This window comes from Sarcophilus harrisii, chromosome 1, assembly GCF_902635505.1.
Source record: "Sarcophilus harrisii chromosome 1, mSarHar1.11, whole genome shotgun sequence".
Lineage (NCBI taxonomy): Eukaryota > Metazoa > Chordata > Mammalia > Dasyuromorphia > Dasyuridae > Sarcophilus > Sarcophilus harrisii.
In genome coordinates this window covers 232,011,654-232,037,391 of record NC_045426.1, presented here as the reverse complement: position 1 = coordinate 232,037,391, position 25,738 = coordinate 232,011,654, and the positions used below count along the sequence as shown (strand labels likewise).

General features: G+C 36.7%; 1 protein-coding gene across 2 annotated transcripts; it reads left to right on the top strand.

Annotated features, from left to right (window-relative positions):
- The first annotated feature begins 1,426 nt into the window (after nt 1–1,426).
- On the top strand, nt 1,427–24,829 carry FLCN (folliculin). Of its 2 annotated transcripts, none has more exons than XM_031938283.1 (12): nt 1,427–1,550; nt 3,152–3,425; nt 4,780–4,926; nt 5,972–6,193; nt 9,421–9,581; nt 9,822–9,913; nt 12,942–13,132; nt 13,800–13,913; nt 14,799–14,922; nt 17,807–17,962; nt 18,091–18,196; nt 23,415–24,829. In XM_031938283.1, exons 2-12 carry the CDS (start codon nt 3,177–3,179, stop codon nt 23,614–23,616), a joined length of 1,764 nt encoding a protein of 587 aa, XP_031794143.1. In that variant the 5' UTR covers nt 1,427–1,550; nt 3,152–3,176; the 3' UTR covers nt 23,617–24,829. The 2 variants fall into 2 exon arrangements, with proteins under 2 accessions (XP_031794143.1, XP_003761565.1); XM_003761517.4 differs by having other exon boundaries at nt 17,831–17,962; nt 23,415–23,616.
- The last annotated feature ends 909 nt before the right edge of the window (nt 24,830–25,738 follow it).

The window sequence follows — 25,738 nt, the reverse complement described above, 5'->3', positions numbered from 1 at the left end:
ACCCATCAATTAGAGAATGGCTGAATAAATTATGGTACATGAATGTCATGAAATATTATTGTTCTGTAAGAAATGATCAACAGGATGATTTTTGAGAGGCCTGGAGAGACTTACATGAATTGATGCTGATTGAAATGAGTAGAACCAGGAGATCATTATACATGGCAACAAGACGACTATACGATGATCAATTTTGATGCATATGGCTTTCTTCACCAATGAGAGGGTTCAAACCAGTTCCAATTGTTCAGTAATGAAGAGAGGCATCTACATCCACAGAGAGGATTATGGGACCAGAGTGTGGACCACAACATAGAATTTCCACTTTTTCTGTCATTGCTTGCTTGCATTTTGTTTTCCTTCTCAGGTTTTATTCTTTCTAGATCAGATTTTTAATGTGCAGCAAGATAATTGTATAAATATGTATACATATATTGGATTTAACATATATTTTAACATATTTAACATATATTGGACTATCTGCCATCTAGGGGAGAGAGTGGGGGAAAGGAGGGAAAATTTGGAACAGAAGGTTTTGCAGGGGTCAGTGTTGAAAAATTGCCCATGCATATGTTTTGTAAATAGAAAGCTATAATAAAATAAAATTTTAAAAATAATAAAAGGTGCTCAAGTAGCACTTGTATTTCAGAGAAAAGGCGGCAGAAAGAAGAGTATTCTTTTGCTTCTCTTTTAACTAACATAGAATAAGAGAATAAGAGCTTAACCCAAAGCAAAGCTACACAAACAATAAATAAAATTTTGATAAAATTTAAGTTTGTATACTATGTCAGTATTAAAATTTTTGCAATTTTTTTTTAAACTTATAAAATAGATGAATCAAGGTTTTGGTTTGAAAGATGAGTGTCTATCTAGTTTATAAGGTTTATAGGATATTTAGGCGTTTTCTTATAATATCCTATAATAGTTATAATAGTACGGTTTCTAGCAGCGAGCAGTTGTTTGTAGGCTTGAGTCGGGCCCAGTTGCTGCTTACATGTGTTTTAGCACCTATTTCTCCACAGTATTTAATTACCATACTAAAGGCCTATCATCCGGTTTTGGGGTTTGACGGAAGCGATAAAATTTAGTAAGAGGGGTAGGGTGGTTTAGTGGTAGAAAAAACAAACAAAAAAAAAACGGTAAAAAACTATCATAAATTATTATTCGCCTATACCTACGCCCACGTCTATGCCTACGCATACACATTTGAGAATTGTTTGCTTATAGGCCCTAACCCATTAACCACTTTCTGCATATTAAAAAATGGAACAAGTTGGATGAAAAGTTAGCCTCATCCTACTCATTATCATGCATCTTCCTCTATCCATTTTAATTTGTAGTCCTTTGGAAGCAATCTGCTTGTCTTTATGCTTTGAGATTCTTTCTTTGGGAATTAATTCAGATTTTTTTTTAACTTATCTCTAGAATATGGAGCATCTTACCACTAAACAGCATGTGCATTTGCCAATGTAGGATCATGTGGAAATGAACTGAATTTGTGCACTTTGACTTATGGTGGAGCCAAAAGTTCTGTTCTGGTGACAAGAGAGGTGGGTGTTTATATCTTACTGAGCCAGAAGCAAGATTCCAGGAGGAGTTTGTCAGATTTCTTTCTAGAGTGGACCTTCTCTTTTTCTTCTCTCCTTCCTTTTAGTCTAAAAGGAAGTAGAATCACTCTTCTTATTAGTGAATTCTTCCTATGTTCATATATTGATTCCATCCTGAGCTGGTCTCTCATTAGCTTCCTCATCTGTAAAGTGAGGGTGGTGGACAAAATCAGACTCTTCCTCTTTATACCCAGCTTCTCCTGCTGACAACAGGGTTTCTTCTAATCAGAGTCTTGGCCACAAATGCTCAGAGCCTAATTCCGTCATGTGATCCTCCAGAACAACTCTGGGAAGTGGGTTCAGTCATTATCCTTTTAGAGAAAACAGGGTCTAAACATATAAGTGGGGCTATAACTCTGCCCAAACTCTGTTTGCAAAAGACTTGACTGCCATTTTTTCAAGTAAAACATAAAAGATGGACTTACTAAGGATAGGCTGGGTGAAACCTGCTGAGGAACCTGGTGGTACGTGGATTTTTGTTAAGCCACAACCATGTCTTCACAGGGAGTCCTGTGAGGAGGAGAGAGGATGCAAGGTTCTCAAACAAAGTCTCTTACCTGTCTAGAGAGAACTTGGGTCAGGGCACTAGGGCTTAGAACCAGGATGGGGCCAAAGGGTGTAGCCCCAGGACCCAGAACTAAACTGCTGGGGGTCTGGGAGCCTTAACAAGGGGAACCCAAGGACCCAAAACTCTACTGTGCCAGCATTAAGGAAAGCGAGTTTACTTTGAGTTGTAGTGGTGCCCAAAATATTGGGGATACACTAAAATGTTGGGGTACCTAGGCATGGGTTATGGTACCCTCTGAGAGAATTCAGGTTTGAACCCTCTCCAAATCAATTAAGGGCATTTATTTGGGCATTACATTGAGTAAAGGATATATACCCTTCAGGCCTCCTCTTTAGGGGGAGAGGGACTAACAGAGGGTAATGGTACATTAGTAATGGTACATGTAATGGTACATTTCAGAAGGGGCAAATTCCTGGAATTAGCCCATTTCAGGAGCTCTTTCCTGCAGTCTTGAAATGGCTAATCTATGTAATGGACATTCTCCAAATAGAAACACAGAGGCCAAATTTGTTGGTTTGGGTTTTTATTTTTAAGGCAGATAGGACTGTTCTCCCATCTTTTCTACAAACCATAGAAAAATTTAAAAGTTTCTATTCCTTGAGCAACTTGTCTCTCCTCGAAATACATCTTGGATTCTAAACCTATCTGTGTGATCTAGGCAAGTCCCTTATTGTCTTAGTTCCCAATACAAATTTTCAAGACTCTTAATATTTCAGAGAAGATACATTGACAGGAGTTTCTCACCAATAGCTCCCTGCACTGAATTCATACTAGGACTGACCTAAGACAAATAATACTTGGGGGACAGAGCTTATTTTTAGGATTAAATAACACAATGTGTATAGAGTACTTTGCAATATTTAGAGCACTATATACATGTCAGTTATTTTTATTAATTAAGTACTCAGGAAATATTAGTTGAATGAATACTGGTAATCTGATGATTACATTTTTTCCCCTCCCTTCTGGTTTGCAGGACAGTTGCCAATTTGAGTAACACCATGAATGCTATTGTTGCTCTCTGTCATTTTTGTGAGCTCCATGGCCCTCGAACCCTCTTCTGTACAGAAGTTCTGCATTCACCTCTTCCCCAGGGGGCTGGAAATGGAGATAGCCCTGGGCAGGGAGAACAGGCTGAAGAAGAAGAAGGTGGCATCCAAATGAGCAGTCGAATTCGCTCTCATAGCCCAGCAGAAGGGGCCAGTGCTGAATCCAACAGTCCAGGTCCAAAGAAATCAGACATGTGTGAGGTGAGTTGTCTTTGGATTCTTAGAAAAGTTCTACCCTCTGCATGTTTATAGCATTTTAAGTTATACTCTATTCCATTTCTGTTATCTAAACAGTAAACTAGTCAGTTACCGACTTAGAAATTATATACTAAGTAAGATCATTCTGCACTATTTAGACAAAAAATTATTCTAGAAGTCTTGTAAATTAGATATTTCTGAAGGACTCATACATTTTAAACTTATTAGTATTTTGTTTTGACACAGTAGATGCATCTCAAGAACTACCCCCATCAGTTAATAAGAAATGATTATGGTTGATGTTAACTTTCCAATTTTGTATTTTACCATTTGTTCTTAGAAATACACTCATAAATTTTTTGAAAATTGATCTCCATGGTCAATATATTTTTTCCTCAATAATATTTGATTTTTCCAAATACATGAAAAAATAGTTTTCAACATCTATTTCTGTTAGATTTTGTGTTCCAAATTTTTTCTATTTTGCGCCTGTCCATCCCTAGACAGCAAGTAAAGCAATATAGATGGGAAATCCATTTAAACTTATTTGTCTTGGTGAATGAGAAAAATCAGATGTGGTCAATATTTCTTGACAAATTTTATGTCTTCTTTTTTGCTCCCTTGTTATTTTCCTTTCATCAGATGTTGTTTCTGTATCTACTTTTCTCCAAAAAACAAGTTAACCGACAGTTTTTTAACTTGCAGAATATTTTCTGTTTTGTTTTGTCTCCCAGTCCTTATCTGTTCCTCTATTTGTCCTCCACTTTGTGTTTATTTTTTCCTTGTGTTTTTTGCCTCTCTTGACTAGAAGCTTTCTTTGTTGTTGGATTCTATGAGAACTTTATTTAGGAACAGGAAACTAATAACAAACACCCCATAAACTTCACTGACCATACATATGTTGGACTTGGCTTATGGTCACTACTATATAATGTATAAAGATCAACAATTTCTAGATGTGTAGTTTTTTTCTTCACATTCTACTATCAGTTCCTTCATACTAGGCAGCTTATGGAGTCCAAATAGCTTGAGAATCACTAATCTAAGATTCAAATTGCAACAAATACTTGTAAATTATTCAGATTAATACCAAACACATAATGGTCTGAATGGAGGAATTGTTCATTCCATCCTTAATTTTGAAAGTCCCTGAGTCCTTAATGTCTCCTTTTTTACCTCCATTCATGAAATAGAATTATATAAAAGAAGCATCTGTGAATTTAATTTAATGCCTAAATAAGTAGTTATCGTTATAGAAAATTTGAACAAGTTATTATAACTTGTATGTGTGGGGAAAGGAATGATTTTATTCTTGTTTTTGATCAGTTCTACCTTCTCTTTCCCTTGTTTGGGATAGGGCTGTCGATCACTTGCAGCAGGACATCCTGGATACATCAGCCATGACAAAGAAACGTCGATAAAATATGTTAGTCATCAGCACCCAAATCATCCACAGCTCTTCAGTATTGTTCGCCAAGCCTGTGTTCGAAGCCTGAGTTGTGAAGTAAGACAATTTTGCCTGAAAAGAAAAACCTTTTGAGGAATTTCAAAAATCAGATGAAAGAAAAGGAAAAAAACACACAAACCAAAAAACTCCCCAAGTAAACAAATAACAATAAAAAAAAAATTAGGTGAAAATACTATGCTTTAATCCACATTCAGCCTCCATAGTTACTTGGATTCAGATGGCTGTCTCCATCACAAGTCTATTGTAATTGCCTTGAATCACCTCATTGTTGAAAAGAGCCAAGTCCATCGCAGTTGATCATCACATAATCTTGTTGCTGTGTACCATAATTTATTCAGCCATTCTCCAATTGATGGGCATCCCCTCGGTTTTCAATTTCTTGCCACTACAAAGAGGGCTGCCGCAAACATTTTTGCACATGTGGGTCCCTTTCTCTCCTTTATGATCTCTTTGGGATACAGACCCAATAGAAACACTGCTGGATCAAAGAGTATGTACAGTTTGATGTCCCTTTGGCACAGTTCCAAATTGCTCTCCAGTATGGTTGGATAATTCATGATTCCACCAACAGTGCATTCATGCCCAAGTTTTCCCACATCCTCTTCAACATTTGTCATTATCTTTTCCTCATCTTAACTCTATGAGAGGTGTGAAGTGAGTATAGTAACTAGTATCTTGAATGTGTGGAAATAAGTCATTCTGGATAAGTTTAATTTTCAGATTTTTAATGCTTGCTGTTTTTAAATATCCAAGAAAGATTTCTTAAACTATATGGAACAATTTAACTTAATTTTAAGTAATAATTTTAGTATTGTGATGCAATAGGAAATTGTTCTATCTAGACTTCAACTCTTCATTGCTTGCCTGCAGTTGATTGTGCAAATGATTTCAAGGACCTTAGGGCCTTCTGCCCTGAGGGCTGGAAGTTCCCCACCTCTATTAAAAAGAAAATGTGTAGGATTGCTTAGAAGGATCTTCAGCCAATAGAATTTGCAAGGTGAAACGCAGCCTTTTATTATTTTATAGATTCTAAACCAAGAAGAGGACTAACTGACTTAAATATAATTGTTGTGTCCATCAGGTCTGTCCTGGTCGGGAAGGTCCTATTTTCTTTGGAGATGAACAACATGGCTTTGTGTTCAGCCACACTTTTTTCATCAAAGACAGTCTGGCCCGGGGTTTCCAGCGCTGGTATAGCATTATTGCTATCATGATGGATCGGATTTATCTTATCAATTCTTGGCCCTTCCTGCTGGAGAAGATTCGAGGGATCATTGATGAACTTCAAGGCAAAGCATTGAAGGTGGGTTACAGAGATGGGGATGAATGCTGTTTGGTTTGGGAAAGGATCCATTACACACTGCAAGGCCCAAACCTAAGGGAGGCATGACATGGAGATGCCTCATTGTGCACCAATGCTTATGATGATTTATGAGAGACATTAAAATGCATTCTTTCTCAGGTAGCTGCAGAGGTTCTTATTATGCATAGGAGAACATGTCAATTCTCTATCTTGCTTTAATGGAGCTTGTATTTGGTTTCTGTTACTTTGGGGAAAACTAAGTAGCTTTCTCATTACCTCTTTTTCCTTTGACTTCTAAATATGTCAAATATTTGAATATAACAACTGTTTTAGGCCTTCTTTGTGGATACAGAACAATATTCAAACATTTGTTAAACACCTTCTGTGTCAGGCATAGTACTGGCCTCTGGGGATATAAAACCAAAAATGAAACCTTCTATCTCTTATGTCAAAGGGGACAGCATGCACATGTAGAAATTTATAAAAAAAAAAAAAATACATGATGCCTTTGGTGGGAAGCACTGGTAGCCAAGGATCCAGAAAGACTTCAAGTAAAAAGTGGCTTTTGAGCTGAGTCTAAAAGATTTTAGCAGCCTAGGTGAGGAGGGCATGCATTTCATGCATGGGAAAGAGCAGTGCAAAGTCAAAAGATGGCGTGTCATGTGTTGGGAAGAGTAAAAAGGCCAGTTTGAATGAATTATAGAATGTATGGTAGGGAGTAAATGTGTTAACAAGGCTGAAATTCTAGAAAAGGGCAAAGTAAAGAACTTTTAGAGGCAAGTGAAGGAATTCATATTGATCATAGTGGCAGTAGGGAGCTTGTTGAGTAGAAACAACATGGTCAGGGACAGTTAGGTGGTTCAGTAGATGGAGTGCTGGGTTTGGAATCAGAGAACGTCAACTTCCTGATTTCAAATCTCAGCCTCAGACACTTACTGTGTGACCCGGGCATTCACTTAACCCTGTTTGCCTCTGTTTCATCTTCTATAAAGAGAGCTGGAGAAGGAAATGGCCAACCTCTCCAGTATCTGCTGAAAAAAAACTAAACAGTCACACAAGAGTCAGAAAGGACTGAAATGACTATACAACAAGAAAACATGGTTAGACTTGAACTTTAGGAAAATCACTGTAGCAGCTTTGTGGAAACATGGATTGGAGTAGGAAAGACATGGGGCAGGAACATCAAATAGTACCATTTACAGTTATTTAAGCAATGGTGAATTGGACTTGGCTAATTAATTGTATGAATGGAAAAGGCATATATCCAAAAGACTTGTAGAGAAAAAACAAATTTTGGCAACTGAGTAGGTACGTGCAGTAGAATGAATGAGAGTGAAGAAGAATGAAGAAAGAGAGAAGGTTGTGAACCTTAGTGACTGAGAGGTGGTGGTAACCTCAATAGAAATAGGGGAATTTGGAAGAGAGGTGGGGTTTGGGGAAAAGGTAGAGTTTTGTTTTGGACATAGGAATTTGAGGTGCCTATGGGACAGTCAGTTCCAAATGCCCAATAAGCTTCTGTTGATGTGTAGGAATGGAGTTCAGGAAAGAGCCTAGTGCTGCATATAACATTCACATTGCTGTGAAAATGACCATTGAACTCATGGAAGCTGATAAGGTCACCATGTAAGAGTATAAGAGGAAAGAGTGGAGCACCAAGACACCCGTTAGGTCAGTCTACAGTTAAAGGGTATGATAAGGATGATGATTTTGAAGGTTAAATGAGAAAAAAAACAGTCAGAATGACAGGAGAAGCAGGAGAACATTATCATGAAAATCATAAAATGGTATATCTGGGAGAAGGTGGTTGGCAGTGTCATGTTCAAGTGGGCTCAATAAGGGTGAGGACTGAGAAAATCCTTTGGATCCAGCAACTCAGAGATGAGCTGTAACTTTGAAGAGAGGTTTCAGCTGAATGTTGATGTTAGTCCAGACTGCAAAGGATATAGAGAATGAAAGGCATCACTCATAGATGGATTTTTTCAGTGAGGTAATCTGAGAAGAGAAAAAGTGATGGAATGTTACAGCTACTGGAAATGGCAGGATTTGTTTGTTTTTTACCTTTGTTGTTATCATTAGTGCTTATATAACTCATATTTCCCACTGTAGTCTTCCTCTAGCCCCATCCCATATCCACTATGGTAAAGAATAAATGAAGAAGGGGAAAAAAGCTCCCCAAAACTAACACACATACTGAAAAAGTTTGTTGTTGTATGCATTATTTCTCACTTCTTGTTCCCCAGTGCTGCAAACAAGTGGTCTTCTCATTTCTCTCCTTTGGGGCCAAACATGTCATTATAATTTTTTTAAACATTTTGTTCATTTTGAACTTGAATATATAAAGACAAAATAGAACATTTCCACATTCACGGTACAACATTAAAAAAGGATTCAGTATAAAACTATGAATTTCCATTTCACAGTGTTTCTTTTTTTATTTTTTAAACTAATACTGCACATCATTTTCAACTTCTCTGCTTTTCTGTTTCATTCTAAGTTTTCTTTTGTTTTCTGCAGCAGACTTTTTTTCTTTTTCATTGTAATTGAACAGTTGTCAGTTTTGGCTGCTCTTTCCATTTTTATTCAGTCATTTTTCAGTCGTGTCTGACTCTTTGTGACCCCATTCTTAGCAGAGATACTGAAGTGGTTTGACATTTCCATCTTCAGATTATTTCATAGTTGAGGAACTGGGGCAAACAGGATAAAGTGAATGTTCAGGGCCACAGGTCTAGACTGTATCTGAGGCCAAATTTGAATTAGGGAAGAGGAGCCTTCCTGACTCCAGGCCTGACACATATTCATTGTGCCAAATGACACTACCTTGTTCTTTCTATTTACATTGTTGTAATCCATGTGTATCACCATCTTGTTTTTATGGATGTAAGAGATTTGTGCATCTTGCTTGGCTACAGGGAAGGAACCTGTAGATAAGGAGACACTGAAGATTAGAGAAAAAGTGGGGATATTAGCCACAATCTGTTGGAGAAGAAAGAATGGGGATGGGATCTAGGATGCAAAATAATACACATCAGAAAAAAAATAAAAAGAACAAACAAATGCGAGCTGTATAATATTCACTATGTAAGTATAATAGGTGTTCAAACAGCGTGATAATATTTTAGCCAAAACCAATCAGAGTAGGCTTCATGTAATAAAAGAGATTTGAACTGGACCAGCTGACTAGAGAGCTGATATTTTTGGTTTGGTAAACAGAGTTTTTCTGTCTTTAGGTGTTTGAGGCAGAACAGTATGGCTGTCCACAACGTGCCCAAAGGATGAACACAGCTTTTACTCCATTCTTACACCAACGGAATGGCAATGCAGCCCGTTCTCTCACATCATTGACAAGTGATGAAAATTTGTGGGCTTGTCTGCATACTTCCTTTGCTTGGTAATAATCCTTTGATGATAAGGCCTACTGCTTCCATTTAAAAATGAGACTGCTGCTATTCTTTGTGTTATGTCAGTATCCATCATGAAATTTGGTTTTGGTGATACGTTAAGGGAATGTGGTGATTCATTGCTTATTTGACACTGACTAGGTTCTGTAATATTTGTTAAATTGAACCTTATACTAATAATAGCTAAGTAGGATTGATTGATGGAAATTACTCATTTTTGTTTTCTATAGGCTTCTGAAAGCTTGTGGCAGTAGACTGACCGAGAAACTTCTAGAGGGAGCACCCACAGAGGACACGTTGGTTCAAATGGAAAAACTTGCTGGTAAGACTTTGTAGTTGCTAGCTTTCAGAAAGAGCATTTTCTAGATTGACTTCTGGATCCATCTTACAGTGACACAGAATTTTACTTTTTGTGAATACTTAAATCTTACCCTTCTTAAGTTTCTAGTTTTACTTCTTTGGAGCATGCATAAAGAAATGTTTTTTCCTTCCTGGGTTGAAAGTCTGTTGCTACTATATGTCCATTTGTGGATACTTTGAGTGAAAGGGACTCTTTCTCTTCTTTCCCTGTTCTTTTGTATGTTGGTCTCATACTCCCTACTGAATAAAGAGCTAACGATTTGAAATTTGAAACTGTTTAATTTGTTGGAAAGTTGACCAAGTCTTCTATTGGTGATTATTTGATTCTTGGTGAATAGATTATGTAAGAAATAAAAGAATCAAATGTGACTGAATTCAAGTGGAGTAAAATTAACTAGAAGGGAGAAAAGTTTAAGAGCCTCTAGTAAAAAGCTTGATGGAATAAATGAAGTTAGAAATACAGTGCTATGAAGGGATAAAAGGATCACTGGTAAAGATGCAGTCAAAAAGAAAACAGCATCAAAGAAACATATAAGAAATACATAGAAGAGAACTAAAGAAAGTTCAGAGGGAGACATAGACAAGTAGAAGTCTTGAGTTTGTTTGAAACCAACATATTGAGTTTGTTATTTCTTAAAAGTTATACTTAAAAGTTGAAATTCACAGTTTTCTTTTTTTCTTTGTATATGGAAATGTTCATATTTGTCAAATTCATAATAGAGACCTTTTTTTTTTTTTTTTTTTTTTTAAAGCATGGAATTAAGAGTTATGGGCTTTTTATTATCACAACAGTTTTTTTAGTTTGTTTGATTTGACAGTCCACTATTTACAATGATCAATATCCCAAATTTCTTTCTTTTTTTTTTTTTTTTTAATTTAATAGCCTTTTATTTACAGGATTTATACATGGGTAACTTTACAGCATTAACAATTGCCAAACCTCTTGTTCCAATTTTTCACCTCTTACCCCCCACCCCCACCCCCTCCCCTAGATGGCAGGATGACCAGTAGATGTTAAATAATATCCCAAATTTTCTACAGACTTAAAATCTTTTTTATAAGTGGTATAATTGACTATTATAACTTGTAAACCATTCTCCATTGACTGTCTTTTGATATAAAAATTAAATATGCTTAAAGAGTGTCTCTCATGTCAATGACCAACAAGTTGGTGGACTAGGCATTTTCTACCGTCCCCATGTACTTTCAGCTGTCTCTTTCTCCCTCTCCCCAAAAGATGAATATATACTGCAAATAAAGAACAATCATAGCTGAATCTGAGGGACAAAAAAAAAAAAAAAGAACCCTGACACAGTAAAAGTATTATGCCTTAGATAACTATAATCCTTCATTTAGTAACATTTTCCTGTGTGTCACCATGCTCCTATCAGGGAAGAACAACACAAACCTATCTCTAGGAGCCAGCTCAGCTTAGCAGCTGAGTGACCTATCCAGCATAATGCTACAGACAGAACTCTGTACTCACTCTGTGAGTTAGGATTCTGTGAAGGGAGAAAGGACTTAGTACAAGGAGCTGTGAATGATTTTGTCATAGTGTTCCTTACATACATAATACCATATATTCTGAATTTGAGTCCATTCTCCTTCTTTTGGTACAATATAATTAAGTCTACTGAGCTAATTGGGATAAAGCAGTAATCATCAAACATTTGGAATAGGTTAAAAATAGAACCAACTAGACACTAAAGAATTGGGGGGTGGAGGTAGGGGGGCAATGAAGTCAGTAATCTAATGTATGTTAAAGCCTCAGGTTTCACCACATATCTAGCAAACTGGCAGTTGGTAATAATAGAGGGATTGCAGCAGGACAAGCATATTATTGTATTGTTGGTGGAGTTGTGAATTGACCCAACCATTGTAGAAAGTAATTTTGAGTTTAGACAAAGAAAGTGAAGAAAATGTTCATAGATTTTGATCTAGAGATTATATTGAGGAAGACAAGTGACAGAAAAAAAAAATACCCCATAGATAACAGAATATTTATGACAGAAGCCCTTTTTATGGTAACAAAGAACTGAAAACAAAGTTAGAAGTGAGTTAAGAAAAGGCTAAACAGAATCCGATTCTTTTTGTACGGTAAAATAGTGGTTTGGTCATGTATACTTATTGTGTATCTAATTTATACTTTAATATATTTAACATCTACTGGTCATCCTGCCATCTAGGGGAGGGGGTGGGGGGTAAGAGGTGAAAAATTGGAACAAAAGGTTTGGCAATTGTTAATGCTGTAAAATTACCCATACATATAACTTGTAAATAAAAAGCTATTAAAAAAAACGGCTAAACAACTTATGATACATGAGTATAATGGAGTATTACTGTGCTGTAAGAAATAATGAATATGATGAATACAGAGAAGCATAGAAAAACTTAAAACTGTCAAACTGATCCTGAGTTAAGTAAGCAGAAAGAGGAAAATAACATACATATCAATTACAACAGTGTGAAGAGAAAAGAAATAGAAGTAAAACAACTAACTGAATGCTGCAAAATTATAATGACTAAGCTTGGCTCCAAAGAAGAAATGAGAATACTCCTTTGTAATTCTTTGCAGAAGTGTAGTGATACCATGATATGGAAACAATGTCTTAATTTTTTTTGATGTGTTGGTTCATTTTACCAAACTTATTTTTTCCTTTCTCTTTTTTAGAAATTCTTTGTTATAAAGAATGTATTTTTGGTTTCAATTTGGACGAGGAATATAGTGAAAAATATAGATGATTTAAAAGCAAAGGATATTATTATTTTTTTTGAATTTATTTTTAAAAAATATTTTTTTAGTAGCTCAAATTGTGTGCTAGCAGTTGTCTCAATTCAGCTACCAAAAAGTTTTAAAAGGAAACACTTTTGATCTGTAATCATTTTAATCTGTAGCTTACAATATGAAATAAAGTTTTAGGACTATTACCTCTGTAGATTGAACAGTTCAAGGAAACAACTTTTCCCATGCTGTCTTGTCTGTCTTGTAGACTTAGAGGAAGAATCAGAAGGCTGGGACAACTCTGAAGGCGAAGAGGAGGAAAGGACTCTTTCAGTGCCTGAGGTCACAGATGGGAGAGAGCTAGCCAAATGCCCAACCACTCCCTCCCTGTTGTCAGATTGTGGCAGCTGGCTACCTCGAAAGCTGTCCATCTTCAAGTCCCTTCGACACATGAGACAGGTGGGCAGGAGGGGCCCTAATTACAAACCTGAGCTAGCATGTCTCTTCTTAGAGAGAGAGTTGTTAGTTTTCTGTCCTGTGCATTCAGCATTGTTTCCCCAGAAAACAGAATTACTATAGGAGAAACAGGTGGAGATGTTAAGAGACAAATTGAGACTGGGTTTAAGAAAAAACCTCCTTGGCTCCATACAGAAGATACTGGAGAATTTGATCCTGATGGATGTTTAAAGATTATTGATCGTTTAAAAAAAAAAAAAAAAAAAAAAAAAGATCTTGTAAAACTTCAAGCAGGAGATTGTTTCTCTTGGAAAAGTTGAGGCAGCTTTAAAGAATCTCCTGTTAATAGATGACATCTGTCCATATGCAAATAGTTATCATTCTTATGCAGTTAGATTTGCCTGTGCCAAATCAGAAAGAACATTAATAGAGCTAACTTGACAAAAGAGAACCTACTGGACTTGGGAGGAGATCTGTAATGGTCCTAAAATGGAAAAGAAGGTGTGGAAAGTGTTCTCCGAGGCTGCTGTTTCAGCAGATAGGGACAAGTTTGAAATTCCAGTAAAAATTCGTTTGAGCCCAGATCCATGGATCCCCAAAATGGGTTTAGTTAATGAATAAGGAGAAGAGATTTTGAAATTATATAGTAAGCATTATACTCTTTTTTTAGGTCTTAGGTGCATCTTCTTTTCGTATGTTGGCATGGCACGTGCTAATGGGAAACCAGGTCATCTGGAAGGGACAAGACATGGATCTTGTCCAATCAGCTTTTGATGTTCTTCGGGTAAAACCATCTCAGAATTTCTTCTTTCTCAGTTTATTTAGAACCTTGCATATTTTTGAGAGGAATTTAAGTTTGTTATGTAAAGAACAAAACCAAAAAACTTAAAAGATTCACATAGCCTCCAGGAAAATATCCTAAAAAAGCCCTGCAATTAATATGAATGGCATAGCTTTTGTATTTTATAATTTCGTATTGAAGACCAAAGAAACCACAGTGTTTTGAGTTATCATGAGGTAACTAAAAAAAATGATTTTTTTAGAGGAAAAAATTTAGATTTTCAAGGCTGGTTACTATAACATAGACTTAATCACTTCATCAATTTCCTGAACCTTTCTGGGCATTCTGCTTGGCATTCTCAATTTTCTCAAGACTGGTTTATTCATCTTAGATTTTTTTCTCAGGAGATTATTGAGGATTTAGGGGATGGGGAATTTCTTCTTTTAAGAAGGTAACTGATAGAATTATTTAAATCAGCGGGCACACTAAATAGTGCCATATGTGTGTGTATGTATGTCACAGTTTTATAGGAGTACAAACAAGCTTAAAATGTCATTGTCCCTGCTGTTAAAGAATTGACAATTTAGAAGATAGGAAAGAAAGAGTAAACTTATATGTGAAAAATTAAATAACATAAAAGATAGATAACCCAAGAGTATAAATATAAGAACTTTTGCTGAATTGAATTGTCATGAATTAATGATAATTGAGTGGTACAGATAACAAAAGCTATGGAAATTTGGGTTGTAGTGTTCTAGAAAGACTTCACAAAGGAAAGGGGGCTTGAACTAGATCTGAATGTATGTGTAATGTTTGGGTAACGGGAAATGAGAAGGAATGGCATAGTTTTTCTGTTTTGTTCATAATTATTTTTTGTTTCATGTTTAGACCATGTTGCCTGTAGGTTGTGTCCGAATTATCCCTTATAGTAACCAGTATGAGGAGGCATATCGATGTAACTTTCTGGGACTCAGTCCTCATGTTCAAATACCATCCTACATACAGACCTCTGGTAAGTTTCTGTCACTTGGAGTCCATGGAGACATCCTTTATCTTCTCCTTTTTTACCTCATGTAAGGGACTTGCATGTTTATTTCAAGGATCTGGAAGTTGACTTCTGGTCTTTCATCATAAAACTTAGCTTCTTCTTAAAAAGCACAGCTTGATGGGGCAGCTAGGCTGAGCAGTAGATAGAGCGCCAGCCCTCAAGTCAGGAGCACCTGAGTTCAGATTGGTCTCAAATGCTTAACACTTACTAACTGTGTGACCCTGGGCAAATCACTTAACCCCAATTGCCTCAGTGAAAAAAAAAAAAAAAAAAAAAAAAAGCAGCACAGCTTTGAGATGTTGACCTCTGCAGGGAATATAAATGGGTGATATATGCTGTAGCACCTGTCATCACATACACCTCTTTTAATTTTTTTTCTGTTTCCATTCCTTCTCACCCACCTTCATTTTTTTTTTCTATTTTTTTTTTCTTTCTATACTTATTACTTAGGGCTGCCACAATGAGTTATTCACCCCTACTTTTGAAACCTTAAAGATTTAAACTTTAAAATATTAAATACTGAAGTTGTTGAGTTATTTCTTCCCCTTGTAGTTTTTACTAATGATACTAACTCATAATCATTCTAGCATTCTAGAGGTTTTTTTTACTATGACTTTTTTACTCCTGCTCCTTTCTCAGTTTCTTATTGGTTATATGTTTAGCTTGCTCACCATCCACCTCTCCATTGCCTTCTATATAATATTCATTTTCACTTTGGCCCCTGTTGCATACCATGTTTCAGAACCAAGTAAAATGGATTGGTCACATGGTCAGGGCATGGGATGACAGGTGTGTAGTGCAAGTATTCCACTGCTTCTCTTAGGATATTAGGTAATAAATCAAGAAAGACTTCTGTAGCACATTGAGTGGTCCACTGTGAATGCATGGAAGGACATGGACAAAATTTGCACTGGATGAGTGAGCAAGAATGGGATGTGAGCAGCATTATTGGAAGGAGCAAACAAATTTAGGAGATTACAGAACCATTTGAATACTAGCTCACTCTTCTACAGTGATTAACAGTTTTCTAACTCTGTAAAATCTTTGTAAGTGATGTACACATTGATAAAGATTTGAGGAGACAGATCATTGCAAACAATATGCTAGATCATATTATATTATTTACATTGACACAATTGACTGAGAATATATAATACTGTAGAATTGAATTTGTCACTGCTTCACTTCTACACTGAGCTCTCTCTTGAATTCCTACTTCTTATATACTTTTTACTGATAAGGCCCAGCCAAGCCTCAATCTTGGATTATTCCCACCATTTGTTGCCTTCATAGCTACATAGCAGCTGCTAAACAAAGGTGGAAAAATCACAGAACTGTTCTATTTCCACTACAAATTAATGTTACTGAAACTAGGTGGTAAATGGACTCACTATCCAAGTCTCCACTGTGGCTTTTCCATACCTCATTATCCTTCCTCAGATATTCCATAGCTCCCCTTGCCCCTACTCTCTTAGCTGAGAAGCTAGCCTCATATATACAGAAAAAATTGAGACAATTTACTGTGAACTCATCTTCCTTATCTGTCAACTTAGATGCCTTTTTGTCATTATCACCTCCTTGATTCCTATGTCACAAGAGGTAAGCCAGGGCCTCCCTTCTCCATCTGTACAAGCAATCCCATTCCATCCCATTTCCTCCATCAGGCGCTCTTTTGTCATTCCCACTCTTGCTTATTTTCAGTAAATATTTATATGGTCAATGTAATGTGCTAGGCACTGTACAAATATTATCTCATTTGATCCTCGCACAACTCTGTTGTTAACCTCATCTTACAGAAATTGAAATGAGGCTGAGGTTAAATGATTGCATAGGGTCACACAGCTAGTATGTAAAACTAGATTTGAACTCGGGATTCAAATCCATGACTCCATGCCCAATGCTCTTATTCCACTGAGCCATGTCACTGCTCAGTATTAATTCCCCTTGAAACAAAGACCCAGGTTTTTTTTAATATTGATATTTTTCTGATGGTATTATACAGATTTAAGCCATTGAGTACTGCAGGTTTTGAAGAATTGAAGGTAACATCTCCCAAAGGATAATGGAGAAGTACATAGTTGGCACAAGTAGGCTGCAGCATATTGCAGCAGAAGCAAATGTAGAAGTGACATAGGGGATATTATCAGAGAGATATTTCACCAGAAGAAGAGGCACCTTAGGCTAGTTACGTAGTGAGAATCAAAGAACAGAATAGGATCACAGCATCTGATGATTTTCAGTAGTCCTAGCTGCATCGAGGTGGGAAAATGGGTAAAAGCACTGTAGTTACTGTCCGGAAGATCTTGTTCAAATCCTGCTTCAGATGCTTCTGGCCTTGGGCAAGACACTTAGCTTTATTAGCTTAAAGCAATGGCAATAATAGTCATTTCCTCCTAGGAAATCCCCCAGGGTCTCCAACATTTCTACCCCAGCAAGCAGTTCTTTCCTTCAATGAGAATCAGATTAGAATATCTGTCTTTTCAAGAATGAAGTTACTGACACAGAAGGAGCAGGAAGGGGAGGGAGACACAGATGGATTGCAAATCTGCATCATTTTTGTGGGGGAGATTGGGAAGGAGGGTGTGTATCCTTATCAGTGATAACATAGATGCTTTGAAGTATTATGACATACAGAGTATTTCCCCCAAAAGAACTCTGAGAAAACAGGTGGTACAAGAATGGTTAGCCACATCTTAGGAAGCAAATGAGGTTCAGAAGGGGCATGTGTTGACAATCCCAAGAGAGCAGGTGTGGGTGTGAAAAGTCAAGCCAACCTTTTCTGATTTAGTGGGATGTTAAGTTTATAGTTGATGTATGTGACAGGCTGAGAAGTAATTGGCTTGAGCAGGAAAATGGTTTTCTGTTGCCACAGAATTTGCTGTCATTGTTGAGGTCCACCCAGCCACTTGTTCCAGTGTTTATCCAGTTGCATGTGATGAAGATCAGTCTCTAAGCAAGTATGAGTTTGTGGTCACCAGTGGAGGTCCCATAGCTACTGATCGAGGTAGGAACTCCTAAATAATGTTAATTTTTCACATGATAAGGAAAATAAGGAAGATAAGAATTTTTATTGATATATTTTTCCTTTCTTAGTGATGTTCTAATGCTTGTTTTGTCTATCCCTGTTGCCAGTTGGACCTACCATCTTGAACAAAATTGAAGCTGCTCTCACCAATCAGAACCTTTCAGTGGATGTTGTGGATCAGTGCCTGGTTTGCCTCAAGGAAGAGTGGATGAAGTAATATGATACAATAAATATTTAAGTGCCTACTAGGTAGAGAGCACTGTACTAGGCTATAGGAGAGATGAAAAGTTTAGGTAAAACTTTTTTTTTTTTTTTTTTTTTTTTTTTGGCTGTGCCAGAGTTTACAGTCAAGCAGAAGGATAAAATGCCAACACAAATAGTCAGATACATATTTTGTGATAAGTACATTAAAGCGTTTATAAAAGAAGGTGTTATATGGAGTCTGAAAGGGAGTCATTACTTCTGTGGAAAGACAGATCAAGAAAGGTTTCCTAAAAGAGGTGGCATTTGAGTTGGACTTTTAAAAGATGAGTAGGAATTCAACAGACATGTAAGAGGAAACCTTCAGGGGTTTGAAGAGAGGCAGAGAGCTCTGAGATTACAATGTGTGGTTGGGGGCAAGACATAATCTTTATGGATGCAAAGTAGGGACAGTAGAGTACATCAAGAATTGAATGTCAAGTAGGTTTGGATTTTCACTTTGTGGGCATTGGGAAAGCTTTGAAGACTGATAAGGAGAGGTGTGATGTGATCAAATTGATGTTAAGAAAAACTATTCTGGCCAAAGAGATTTGAAATGGATTGAAACAAAGAAGGGAGCTACTCTAGTACTTTTAAGAAGTTGGTAATAGAAGCCTATAATAGGATGATGAAAGTAGGAACAAAGAAAGGAGGCAGGTGATGGAAGGACTGTTTTGGGATAGAAATGAAGGAAAGAATCAAAGGTAATCCCAAGGTTATAGATGTGGAAGATTGGGTGAATGCCACGGACCTAGTGGTGTCAGACTTAAATCTAAATAAATTTAGGGGATATACGTTGACTTTAAAAAATCACAAATTAACATTATCTTTGTTGTGTTTTGTTGAACACTTGCTCATTCCAGTTTAATTTGGTAGCCACCCAAATTAGTTTTTTGGCTCTAATTTGATACTTCTGTCATAGAAATGAGTAAAAAAAAGCAGTAGTCGTAGGAGGAAAATAGTGATGACTTCATCTTTTAATATGTTTAAGATATTATTTGGATGTTCAAGGGAAGATTTTATGGAGGCAGTACATTTGAGAATCATCTGCATGGAGGTAGTAGTTGAAGCTGTAGAAGTGAAATTAACCAAGATGGGGAGAAAGAAGTAAGATTGCCAGTTATAGTTCCTTGGAGTACACTGACATTTGGAGGTTAAGAAGCAGTTGATTTTTATCAGTCAGTTAAGTCAGTGGGCATTTATGAACTGCCTTCTCTGGGCTTGACACACTGCCAAGTAGGAGAGATGAAAGTTTGGTTTGGCTGGATTATGTGTGGAGCAGAGGGATGCATAAGAAGCCTGGAAACTTGAGGAAGGGCCAGACTTTGAAAAGCTTTAATGCCAAATGACAATTCTGGAATTAATAGGGAGCCATGGGAGTTTGTTTGGGATGGGGGGAGTTACATTAATCAAAACTGCACTTTGGCAGATACATAAGGATAGATTGAAGAAAATAGATGAGTCAGAGAGGTGAAATGGTCTAAGTTAAAGGTGATGAGGGATTGAACAGGGTTGGTGGTTATGTGAGTAGAGAGGTGGTTTGCAAGATGTGAAAATAAAGAGATGACAAGATCAAGCAACCAATTAGAAATTTGACGAGCCACGGATAATAGAAGGTGATAAACTTAGGTTACTGGGAAGGGTATGTCCCTGATAATAATAGGGAAGTATAGCAGATGGATAGGTTTTAGGAGATGTTTTAAACTGTTGTGTTTAAGATGCCTTCAGTATATCAAGTTCAAAATGTCTAGTTTTTGATAAGAGTGTGGAACTCAGAAGAGGCTAGAGCTAGATATATATGATATATATGAGTCACTTTCTCCTCAACCCCTGGCCTATTACTGATTCTAATATACATTCGTGTTGCTGTTTACTCAGATTTCCAGTTCCTCATTTTTCTCAAATCTCATGGCATACACTTTTGCTCCTCCTTAATCCTGCATACAGTTATATTCTGGAGCTCCCCATTACCCACAAAGTGTTTTCCTTCCTTCATCAAAAACTCTGGTGTTTCTCTTACCCACATCTCCTGTCATTGCACTGTTGCCTGTGCCTCAGTTTCTCCTAAAGGCTCTTTGTTCTCATTTTGAACTGCAGTCCCTCCCCTCTACTAATTTCACTTTCCTCATTTCTCAGCTTGATTCCCTTTGAGAATCAGTTCAGTCTATGTTGTGCTACCAGGGAGCCACCTTACAGTGGCTGCTAGAGATCCAACCCAGAATGGATCTCCTCTTTCTTATGAGAGGATGATACAAGGACACTGAGAGGCAGTTGCGTTCCCTGACTTCTCCAACTGAGAGGACATTGTGTTGTCTGACCTCCCTCCTCTTCCCTCTGCCTCCAATTTATCTCATTCCTAGTCAGCATATCTGTGTCAGCAAAGGCGCCTGCAACTCCTTCAGATACTATGATTTACCACAGCTGTGGAGGCTCTTGGAGAATTGACCTGTCCCTTAACAAGTCCAGCACTGTCATCTACTTTCAAATGCCTTGTCCTGTCAGCACTCACCCCTTGTCAGCCCCCAGCCCTGGGTTATTCCTATCACCCACATCTCTTCCAACTTATGTGACGCTAAACAAAAGTGAAAGAAGTGACACAGTGTGCTGACAGGTCCATTCTGACTTCAAGTGGGTCCTTACCTCAATAAGTGGATCCTTGTATTCTTCCCTTATTGATTCCCTACTTTACTACCCACAGAGTTATTGAAAATCTCTCTCTAGCTTCCTACATCTCATATCCTTCCATGCTTAGCTGAAAGCCTACTTCTTAAGTTAAGAAATCGAGGCTCTCTGTCATGTGCTCTCCTCTTTTCTCCATCTGAAAATTCCTTGAAATATCCCTTCTTCTCCCTTCTCCTTGCCAAAATCAGCTTCTCTGTGTCCTTGATGCCATCTCCTTTGGTTTTCTCTGCCAAAGCCCTTCTTTTTGCTACTTTTCCTATTTGTTGATTCCTTTTCTGCTGCCTTCAAACATGCCCAAGTCTTCCCATCCTTAGACCCCATGATCCCTTCAAACAATACACTCCTCTCTTCCCTTTCTTAGCCACTCTCTTAGAAAAAGCTGTCCACACATTACCTCCTCTGCTTACTCTTAGTCTTCAGTCTGACTTCAGAACGAATCAGCCAATTGAAATTGCTCTTTCCAAAGTTACCAGTGAATTTGTTTCCAAGTTCCGTTTTCAGTCTTTAGATTTCTCTACTTCTATTCTTTCTTCTCTGGGTTTTCATGACACAGCTTTTTTTCCCCTAGATCTCCTTCTCCCTGTCTCTCTGATCCTCAGTCTCCCTTTTTAGCTTAATATTCACACTTGAACTGTGGGTGTTCAAGGCTTTGTCCTGCGCTCTCTTCTCTCTCATCAGGTCCTTGGTTTTAATCATTTTCACCTGGCATACATGCAGCCCCACCCAGTCTGTCCCCTGAACTTGGGTTTCACATCACTGTCATTGACTGCTTCTGATTGGATATCCTAGGGACATCTCAAACTCAGAATAGTCCAAATGGAATTCAGTATCTTCCTTCTCTCCTTCCCTCCCCCCTAGTATCCCAACTCTCTTCTAAATTTCTATCCCTTTCTTTCCAAATGTACAACTATTTTCATTTCCTAGGTCTGTAACTTTGACATTATCATGTCCCACCCTTTTCCTCACTGCACATAACTAATCCTCTGCCAGATCTCATCCTTTCTTTCACATCCATTCCTTTATCTCAGCCATCACCTTAGGTGAGGCCCTCATCAGCTCTTGTGTAGACTATTACAAGGACCTCATAGCTGATCTCTGGCCCAACTTTCTCCTCATTCGAGTCCTGCCTCTTTACCATATTCAGAGGATTTTCTTTAATTACAGAATGCCGGATTCATAACATTTCAGTGACTCCCTTTTACCTCTAGGATAAAATAAAAACTAATCTGTTTAGCTTTTAGGCCTTCACATCCTGTATGGAATCTTTGTAAATTCCTCTTGTATTCTGCAAGTTAACCAGACTGCCTCTTTGGTCTTTATACACAATGTTACAAAACCCAACTTGATGCCTTTGTATCTATGTGACTCCTCTGCCTTCCTCACCTCCGTCTTATAGAATCCCTCCTTCATGCTATAGCTCAAGTACTATCATCTCCCTGAAGCCTTTCCTTGTTCCTCCTAGCTGCTAGCTCCTCCTTGATTATCTTGTATTTTATTTATATTTCTTCCTTAAAGAGTAAGGATTGTTCATTCTTTGTCTTTGTATTTACAGGGCCTTGTATAATGCCCAGCACATGGTGGGCACTTAAAAACTTGTTGATAAGTTGATATAGTATAGAAATGACCCATAAGAGTTGATGAAGTCACCAGCTGAAAGAATAGAAAGAAACCAAGTCCTGAAGGAGATAGAAAGTAACTAGGTCAAAGGTGCCAATAGACTAACTAGCCTTTGTGTGAATTAGATCTGTCTTCTTTAATGGGAAGAAATGAGAGAAGATCTGATTATGCTTACAAGTTTTAGGAATGCATTAATAAAAGAGCTGAGGGGTGTTCATTTTGGATGCGGTAAGTATTCTCATTAAGATGAAGTTTAGTAAAAATATGGTTCAACTTTTTATGAATATTTTCTTAGTGTTTTTGCCTTAGAATAAAAAAGTGTCTGGAGTATATGCTAGTGAATAAGATAGAAGCTGTTTTCATATATAGCTCAACTTTATCTTTTCTCCTATAGAAGTCATGATTAATTTAATAAGAGCATAAGTCATAAAGTAAGTGACCAAAGTTCCCATTTCTTTAGATTTCTTTTCTTCCCATTTGCTTTGCTTCTTTGTGTCCTTTATGGTTATTTCTTATTAGATAAAGGAAATTATTTTGTTTTATTAATTAATAATTATTTTAGTTTTCCCTAATTCTGATTCTAATATACATAGCTGTTTATGTTTAGGAGCTAACCAGTTTCTTACATTTAAGAAAATAGTTAACTTAATTATAGTTTTTCTACAAAAAACTTGACATAGGATTGACTATGACAGGTAAATGAGTGTTCTAAAACTTTTACACACCATTTGCTTTTTAAAATATCTGTTTTGGGGACCATTTGAGTCCCTGTAACTGAATTCCTTAGCTATATAAGAAGAAACTAGTGTGACTAGAAACACTTGCAGACTGGTCTTTTGGCTGCTTCGGGAGGGGAATGAACACTATAATTATTATGTTTTGTTTTATACAGCAAAGTGAAGGTGCTTTTCAAATTCACCAAAGTGGATAGTCGGCCCAAAGAGGACACCCAAAAACTTCTGAGCATTTTGGGAGCAGCTGAGGAGGACAATGTAAAACTTCTGAAGTTCTGGATGACTGGGTTAAGCAAGACTTATAAATCACATCTTATGTCTACAGTTCGAAGCCCTACTTCTTCAGAATCTCGAAACTGATGATATAATGGGATTGTATCTCAGTATATGTCTCCTGGGATCTAGTTATTCATTCCCTTTCTACCATATGAATCACAAAATACAGTTGTCCACAAATTCCACTTGGAGAATTGTAAATTTAACCCTTGAGTTTTGTCACCCAGAAATGAGACACTTGTCTCCCAGAAATGTAGACTTACAACCCTAATTTCTGGCCTCCATCTAATAGTTGATTAATCGTGTTTTTGAGGGCACTTAAACTGTATAAATTCTTTAGAATTTAAGAAGGAACAGTCCATCCACACAGTGACAATGGAAAACAGCTGGATCAGTTCATCTACTAACACAGGCAATGTAGAGAAGTTGTAAGAAAAACTTGCATTTGTTTGCTCTAAAGAGTTTTCATCTAGAATTTTAGAAAAGAAACAATCTGGGATTAGGGTTGGATTTTGCTACAAAATATCTTCTTTTTTTTGAACACTTTCAATTTGAGACTGAGCGAGAGTTATGTGATTTTTTAGTTCATTAGAGAACATTTAGAGCACATTCAATTCCTTCACTATTTGTAGACATCTAATCTTGAGGCTGGGAGCTATTCTGGTCTTTGGAAAAGACTAAAGTTAAAGCAGTTCTTTATTGTTAGATGCATTTGAATTCTATTTGAAGTGAGAGATGTAATCGATTATTTTTGAAATGATTACTATAACAATAACAAGCTAAAGACACTCATTTGCAAATGTATTCTGGCTAGGCTTCTCTATAATTACATGTGAAAACCTGTGACCTCATTTTGAAGAGGATTATTGTTTTATATAAAAGTATTACTTTTGCCTAAATGTGAAAGAGACATTTGATTTCCCAGTCTGAGAAAACATGAACTGCAGTTCCTTATAATGGTATTTAGATTGTGACCTTTCATTTTATTTAGCCATAATAGAGTATTTATAAAATTTACCATAATTTCGTTTATTCACTCTGCCCTTCATAACTTGTTAAAGCCTTGACCAGTGTCAACCAAAAACGATGTCAAGATTATGCTAGATTTTTTTATTTCATCAACTTGTGGCTGCACTTGCATTTCTAACAAAACTTGGTGATTTTGCAACAACTTTTTTGTCAATTTATCTAAAGGGGGGATTTTGTGGGTGTTTATTTAAATTATATTTAACACAAAAACTAAGTTTTTATGTCATTGTTAAAAGCATTAAAACACAATAAAGATGTATTTTTGTAAGCTGGAGAACATAAGTATTTTTAATCTAGTATGTGCAACATAGCTTTGGCAAAGGATAATGTTAAGGGCATCTTAAAAAAAAGTAAGCTAATCTGTGAGATAATTTATAATCAGAAATTCTTAGTGATACTAGAAAATCTTTCCCAAGACATTGTTAGTTACTTATTTGAAAATATAGATTCTAGATATTAAGTGATTTACCTTTTTACTAAATTTAAAAATATATCTCTGCCATATATTTCTTTGCACATGACCAATTTGGAAAGTTGTTTTGCTGAAGTATGCATATTGAACGTCTTTTTCCCCCCTTTTTCTAATGGGGAGAGGGGCAGAGTAGTAGGTGGGAGAAAAAACAGATTTTTGCTGATTGAAAAAAAAAAAGGCTTAAATTTTACTTAAAAATGGTTCTCTTTCAAGATTACTAAGAAATTACTTGGACAGATTATTTAATGTTAATTGCTGCTGGGAAAGCAAAGTCTTGGGATTATGGATTTAGAGCTAGTTGGGGACCTTAACTATCCAATCTAATGTCCTTATTTTCCCAGATGAGGAAATTCCCCCTACTAATGGAGATTTGTTTTAACGAAGTGCCTGGAATATTGAGATGCTAAAATATTTAATAACATTCTGAAATGACAAGGAGTATGTGAAAATGACAAGAAATGGAGTAGCCAGCCATAAAGTTCCAGTTAAAGGATCATTTTAATTCAATTCAAGGCATTTAATAAGCATACTGATCCAAGATACAGTGAGAAGACTGAAGGCCAAGTTCTTGATATACCCCACTGAAAAATACAATAGAAATACCATGAAAAAACTGCTATAAAAGAATCTCACAAGAAAATTAAAACCAATGGGAATTTTAAAAGAAGAAAAGCAAATGGCTAATAAAACTAGAAATATAGAAAT